The sequence below is a fragment of the Chenopodium quinoa genome, unplaced genomic scaffold (assembly GCF_001683475.1).
Source record: "Chenopodium quinoa cultivar QQ74 unplaced genomic scaffold, ASM168347v1, whole genome shotgun sequence".
NCBI classification, from domain to species: domain Eukaryota; kingdom Viridiplantae; phylum Streptophyta; class Magnoliopsida; order Caryophyllales; family Amaranthaceae; genus Chenopodium; species Chenopodium quinoa.
This window is the reverse complement of record NW_018743593.1, coordinates 2,593,796-2,601,191: the sequence shown is the minus strand read 5'-3', so window position 1 is coordinate 2,601,191 and position 7,396 is coordinate 2,593,796. Positions and strand designations below refer to the sequence as shown.

The window sequence follows — 7,396 nt, the reverse complement described above, 5'->3', positions numbered from 1 at the left end:
ATAGCTATGCCCTTCGGGCTGAAGAATGCGGGGGTAACTTTTCAGAAGGCAATGGATAGAGTGTTCCTTCACCAGAAAGGACGAAATGTAGAAGTATACGTTGACGACTCAATTTTCAAGAGCATCATGTAGGCTGGACATATCATGGATTTAGAGGAAACATTCGCTACCTTGGAATAAGTATAAGATCAAGCTCAACCCGAAGAAATGCGTCTTTGGAGTGAGCTCGGGAAAGTTCTTGGGTTTTCTGATCAGCGAGAGAGGAATAGATACCAACCCGGAAAAGATCGAAGCAGTTCTCAATCTGCCCGAGCCTAAGAGCATTAAGGATGTCATGAGGTTGACAGGCAGAATGGCCGCACTGACCAGGTTCATCAGTAAGTCAACAGACAAAGCCTTACCATTCTATCAGTTATTGAAAGGAAACAGGGAATTCAAGTGGGGGGCCAAGGAGAAAGAAGCCTTTGAGGGCAACAAGGAGCATCCGACTAAGCTCCCAACAATGATCAGCCCGGAGCTGAGGGAAAAGCTGCAGTTATACATCTCAGCATCAATACAAACAATCGCAGCCGTTCTGCTGGTAGAAAGACAGAAACAACAAAGGCCAATATATTTCGTGAGTCACGTGCTGACTGACGCAGAGCAAAGATATCCCCTGGTAGAAAAGCTAGCCTTCGCAGTGGTCACGACAGCAAGAAAGCTAAAACCATACTTCGACGCGCATATAATAGAGGTCCTCACAAACCACCCGCTGGAAAAAGCATTAAAACAGATGGATGCATCAGGAAGACTCTTGAAATGGGCAATTGAACTTTCTGAGTATGAATTCGAGGTCAAGCCTAGAGCAGCCATCAAGGCACAAGATCTAGCAGACTTCATAGTGGAAGCCTCTTATGAGGAGAAGGAAGACGACATTGGAGTCTGGAAGGTGGAAGTGGATGGGTCCTCAGCCCAAACGGGGAGTGGAGCAGGAGTCATAATGACGTCTCCAGAAGGAAACGTATTCGAGTATGCCATCAAGTTTAAGTTCAAAGCGTCTAATAATGAAGCAGAGTACGAGGCGACACTAGCAGGCTTGCGTATGAGCCTCGCAGCCGGAGCTCGCAAAGTACACCTGCAGACTGACTCTCAGCTCGTTGCCAGCCAGCTCCAGGGGGCATACGAGATAAGGGAAGCCACTATGATGAAATATGTGACCAAAGTGAAAGAACTGGCAGCCCAGCTAGTCCAAATCCAGTTAGACTTAGTCCCCCGAGCAGGAAACTCTCAGGCTGACGCCTTATCTAAGTTGGCCAGCTCCACCTTGCAAAGCCTCACTAGAACAGTGATGGTCGAAGTGTTAGAAGAAAGTAGCATTGCCGAAAAGGAGCAGGTAAACTGCATTGGGAGTCGGAGAGCCTGCTTCTCTGACATCTTGGCATACAAGCCTCATGGCTCGCTGCCCGATGACGAAGTACAGGCTAAAAAGGTGAAGAAAGATGCAAATTGGTATGTGGTGATGAATGGAGAGCTCAACAAGAAAGGCTTTTCAAAGCCACTGCTGCGGTGCATCCCAGAATGGGAGCAAGAGGGTATCATGGAAGAAGCCCACTCCGGGATATGTGCCAATCACATTGGCGGGAAAGCATTGGGAGTGGAGGTCCTTAGAAGAGGGGCATATTGGCCAACTCTCACACAGGACACACTTGCGTACGTTAAAAAATGCTACAGGTGTCAGAAACAATCACCGGTCATAAATCAGCCAGCAAACGATCTAACTCCGATCCTCAGCCCGTTCCCGTTCGCTCAGTGGGGAATGGACATATTAGGACCCTTCACCACTAGGTCGGCGGGCAGGAAGTATCTTATTGTGGCAGTTGATTACTTTACGAAGTGGATAGAAGCTGAGCCCACCAAATACATAAAGGCAACCCAGGTAAGAACATTTATATGGAAGAGCATCATCACCAGATTCGGGGTGCCACAGTGCATAGTCTTCGATCATGGGTGTCAGTTTGACTGCGACACCATAAAGGATTACTTGGGAGACATGGGCACCAAGTATGCAAGTGCCTCAGTCTGCCACCCGCAGAGCAACGGCCAAGCAGAAGCAGCAAACAAGCTGATCCTGACAGCCCTACAGAAGAAGTTGGAAGAATACAAAGGTCTTTGGGCAGACTTAGTCCCAGAAATCTTGTGGGCGAATAGGACCACAAAGAAGGAGGCAACTGGTAAAAGCCCCTTCACCTTGACCTACGGGGTCGATGCAGTTGTCCCTGTGGAAGTACAAATCCCCAGCCTGAGGATACAGCACTATGAGCAGCAGGGGAATGAAAAGCGCATGCTGGAAGAGCTAGATTTCCTGCCGGAAGTAAGACTAAAAGCGGCCCTTAAGCTGGCAGCCCAGAAGAGCAGGATCTCCAAAGCTTTCAACAAGAGGGTCAAGCACAAGGAGCTCCTGCCTGGAGACCTAGACCTCAGGAGGACAACAGCAGTTGGAAGAGGAAATTAGCATGGAAATCTGTCAACAAACTGGGAAGGCTCTTTCATCATCCATGAGCAGGTTGGCCCTGGAGCGTTCCTCCTTGCAGATCAAGAAGGTCAGGTCTTAAGAAACAGTTTCAATGCTGATGTGTTAAAGAAATACTTTGTTTAATTAGCTCGAAATATAGCTGCTTTAAGCTTGATGCACTTTTACTCAGTCTATGTCATGTTAACTAAGGCATTTAAGCCATTTCTATTCAATGAAATACAAGCCTCTGCGTGAGGAGTATGTTGCATAAATCTGTTTAATATAGTATGCCCAAGCATCATATACTAACATGCAGAAGTCAAACAAGAATAATAGTAAAGTGTTAGAGGCAAGAAGCACCCTAGCATAAAGTAACAACACAAAGGCATCCCTCCTTAAAACCTCACCTCACTTGCGAAAAACAAAATAGAGCGCTTCCTCGGGGACGCCCGAGGGGGAACCTGACACGTTCAGCTTGAGCAGGGGAGAGAGGAGGAAAAGAAAAGATGAGCTACATGGGCAACACTAAGGTCCTCTTAGTCCCATTTAGCACATCTCTTCGAGGGGGAGAGAGCAGGAGAGAACAACCAAGCAATAAGCCCATACAAAAAAAAAAAAAGTAAGCAGGCAGCGTAAACAAGCTGATTGACATAAATAAGTCTCAGCACGAATAAGCTGAATGACATAAATAAGTCTCAGCACGAACAAGCTGATTGACATAAATAAGTTTCAGCACGAACAAGCTGATTGACATAAATAAGTCTCAGCACAAATAAGCTGAACGACATAAACAAGTCTCAGCATAAGCAAGTCGCAGCATATGCAAGCTGAATGACATAGATAAGTCGCAGCAAAACAAGCTGGTGACACAGGCAAAATAGATAAAAAAAAGCTGATTGACACAAACAAGTCTCAGCAAGGGTAAGCCAAACAGTGCTAAACTAAGTGTACCAACCAGCACGCAGATGAAACCTTTGGCCAAAGCCAAATGAAGTATGCAACGCACAAACACTTGAAGCAGGTAGAAAAGGGAAGATAAAATATAACAAAACCTCTGCTGAAACGCAGCGGAACGCAAAAGGAGCAGGAAAGCGCTAAACAACCAAATCGAAAGGATAGGGAGGCCCAACCTACGAGGCCCCACCAAGTGTAGCAAAAATGCTGCAACGAGATCTTGATACTGCTAAGAGATATTAGATTGTGGGCAAATGTGCAATTAACGAAATAAATAACAAAACAAGGTAGCAGGAGAAGATCATAAAGAGCATACATTATAAGGCTGAACCCTAGCCCACCAAGGCAGAGTAAACATTCATCAAGTCAGATACAAGGCAAATAAAGCTGAGACCTCGTCCACCAGGACAAGGAAACACTCAACAAACAAAGTTGGTAAATCACAAATTCAGGTTAAGCTGGACAGACCCAGCAACAAAAGACAAAGTATTCTGAAAATACACAAAGAAATATAAATCTTTGGCAGCTATACACCCCAAAGATAGTAACAAAAACTACCTAGTTACAACAGATCTGGGTGAGGGAAACTCAGAGGAACCACTAGAGTAGGAGGGTGACAACCGCCATAACCTTTATTGATCATCGGTCAGAGACTCCACTCCAATAGCTGCAGCAACGTCAGGATAGAGAGACACCTCTAAGTTCAGCACAACCTGATTGGAAATCTTGCAGCCCGCAGCGCGAGGGTGATCAGCAAGGAGATCGAACAAACAAGCTTCACCTGCAGCTTCAACCTTAGCCCAAAAGGCGTTAAAGCGAGCCTGCTGCTCTTCACCCTCACCATACAAACTGCTGACACATCGAGCCGCAGCTTCCCACCCTCCATCATGGCAATCAGCAAGGAGTTTGGCAAAAGCAGGAGAAAGCGCAAAAGACTTGAGCGCCTCCCTCCTAGCAGCCTCCAGCGCAGTAGTGTGCACAGCCTGCAAGTCCGCCACCTTCGCCTCTAACGTCTTCACCCTGGCCTGAGAAGTCCCCAACTGCTCTTGGCAGTCCTTCAGCTTGGTCTGAGTGAGCTGAAATTCTCCCAATTGGAGCTGCAAGGCATCCACCTTCTCTCTTAGAGGAGTCACCTCATTGGCCATAGCATCCTTCTCAGCCTGAGCCTGCTGAGCCTCCAGAGTCTTCTGGGAAAGGGTTATGCCTTGGTTCTGGTACTCCTTCTCCACTGACAGAAAAGCATTAGATAAATCACCCACAGACATAACAAGCTGCAATAAAGGCAGAGAGGAAGAGTTAGCCAAAGTAGGAGCTAACAGAAGAAGTTAACAATGAAAAGTAAAGCATGATAATAAGTAAAACAAGACAACAGCTGCAACACAAGCAAAGAAAAGCTGAAACAAGAAAAAGAAAAACTAAAAGCAGAGACTAACCCTCTGCAAGTCATGGCAGGCAGTGGCCACTAGAAGGCTGACTGAGCTGCGCGTAAAAATCCGCAGGGAGACGAACCCCCTGAGTCAGACGGTATCCCAGAGTACCACCCTTCTGAGGTTCGTCTACATATAAAGACTCATCAGCCCTCACATTCATCAAAGGTCGAAAAGGAGCGTTCTCAGCTCCAGAAGGGCAGAGTATAGGGCGCAGATGGATGTCAATTGGGACTTGAGCAAACTCAGTGGCCTCAGTAGGGCGGAAAGTCCCTCCAGCAGAAAGAGAGGACGCGGAAAGAGGATTCTCAAAGGCATCACCCAGGAACAGGTAACGCAACGGTTAAGCTCACTAGAATTCTGAGTGTCTCCCCCACCAACGTTCCCACCTGGGTGCCCAGTGTTGGCAGAAGTGGAAGCAAAAGGGTCTGGGCCAGGAGAGGTGTGAGCCTTTTTCGCCTCAGGCTCATCCCTAGCAAGGGGAGAAGACACAGGATCATCCTCCAAGTCAATCACTGGACGATCCTGCTGGAGAGAACCCACAGCCCGAGAGAGCCCACCCCGGGTGGCACTTCGGAGCCGCCCCCTCAGCCCGTAGGGACGCGGCCGGGATCCTTGGAAGCTCCATGGCAGATTCATCAGGGAGTTGAAAATCAGTAGCTGCAGCAGAAAGGACTGCAACGTCCTTCGCAGCAGTAGTATCAACAGTAGAAGTAGGATAGAGCAGAACATGCTCAGCAGAGGATACAAGTTTTTCACCCGCAGCAGTGGTCTCAATCCCCTCAGAGGGAAATTGGAGCACATTGTCAGAAAAATCATCGGCAGTAGCCTTTGGTTCTTCAGAAGCTTGTTCACGTTGCCTTTTGGCAGCAGAAGTCTGAGGTGTGACCCGGCCGGAAGCCGCGACAGACTGCTTCTCAAGGGAAGCAGTAGGCGCCACTAACGCCTCAAAATTTGAAGCCACCTTTCGAGGAGCAGGGCGAGTCTCACGCCTGCTCCCAACAGTTGAAGACGAGGGCTCTGGCTCAGCGCGGCTGGACCCAGCATGCTCACCAGTGGCCACGGTACCAACAACAGCCCGCAGCTTAGCGGGAGCCATGCGCGCCTCACCCTTCAGGGAGTCCGCATACACCTCCAGCGTATCAAAGAGCTGAGGAGGGCTCTCAGGAGTGGCAGTCAAGGGGTCCTTCCAGTTATCAGCCAGCCCGAGCATGCTTTGTCCAACTTGTCATAGCCTAAAAACACAAAATGACAAAAAGTCAAGAATATAAAAAAAAAAGGGGGAAGGAAGAAAGAAAAGAAAGAAATCAGGAGAAAAACAAAAGACAGAAAGAGCTTACCAGACTCATGTGTACGGCACAAACGCATGGCAGAAAGCTGCTCATTACCCACAATGTAAATGGAGTTAGGTAGCCAGACCTTGGGAAACTTGGAGTCACCTGTCCCCGCTCCTTGCAGAGCCTCAAATGCCTCTGTCTCACGAGCAGGTTCAGAAGGAGAAGCTGTGACCCCAGCCATGTTGGTGCGAATCTCTCTGAAGTTGCGAGGAGCAGCAAAGTTGGAAGGCACCTTCACCCAGAAAAACTTACCAGTCCAGTCCCTGAAACGCCCATGTTTTGGGTAGGACAAGACTCTGCTCTCTTTGGGAGCAACATAGTACCACCCTGACTTAGTCCCAGAGGCTGATCTCTTCAGACTCATGAGAGACTTGAACAAATGTAGAGACTCAGGGTACCTCCGAAACCTTAGGAACCATAGCAAGCAAATCAGAGTGTGCAGGGAGGCAGGATGAATCAGAGACATACAGATGTTAAAAGCACGCAGCGACTTCTCTAAAGTAGGGTCTAAAGGGAACCTCAGACCCAAGTCAAGCTGTGAGGCAAACACAGCAATGTGACCTGCAGGGGGGGCCGATAACTTAGCACCATTAGCAGGCAGAACCAGCTCGTAGCCCTCCCCAAAACCGTAAAATTTCTGCCCTACATCAGCCAGATCCAACCTCTCAGCGTCCTTACGCCAACTGGAATCTAGCACACAGCTCTTAGGCCCATAGCACTTGTCGTCAAGGAAGAACTCAGTTTTTCCCTCCTCTACGGGCTCAACAACATAAGTAGGTTGGCAGTCGAAGTATGAGCGATCACAAGGAGATTCAGCCATCCTACTTGATTAAAATGCTAGGGAGGGAGAAGATGTTGGAGTCCTAGTATTCCCACCACGCACTACTTGATTGAAATGATCAAACCGATGCATGTCAGCCATGTCATCAAGCCAAGGAAAACTGTTTAAAGGCTGAACATGGGGAATTGGGCTAACAAGAGACACATCAGGGGGATTGGCCTTAACAGCATCAGCCAACACTTGATGGCGCATTGCGCACATCCTTAGACGAGTAAGATAGGATAAGGGAACCCCATCCAGCGTAAGCACCCGCTCACAGTAAGGATCGAAGAAATCAGGATGGGGTCTACGCCGGAAAGGGTGAAATGCACTACCCTCAGCGGGACGACTACTGCCTGACCCAGGC

General features: G+C 48.4%; 1 protein-coding gene across 1 annotated transcript; it reads left to right on the top strand.

Annotated features, from left to right (window-relative positions):
* The first annotated feature begins 352 nt into the window (after window positions 1–352).
* On the top strand, window positions 353–2,491 carry LOC110682848. The gene has a single exon (XM_021859193.1). The coding sequence runs from the start codon at window positions 353–355 to the stop codon at window positions 2,489–2,491; it is 2,139 nt and encodes a 712-aa protein (XP_021714885.1).
* Window positions 2,492–7,396: the final 4,905 nt, after the last annotated feature.

Excerpts from the sequence above, each read along its gene's own strand:
- LOC110682848 (XM_021859193.1), top strand. The coding sequence starts at position 353 with ATGGCCGCACTGACCAGGTTCATCAGTAAGTCAACAGACAAAGCCTTA.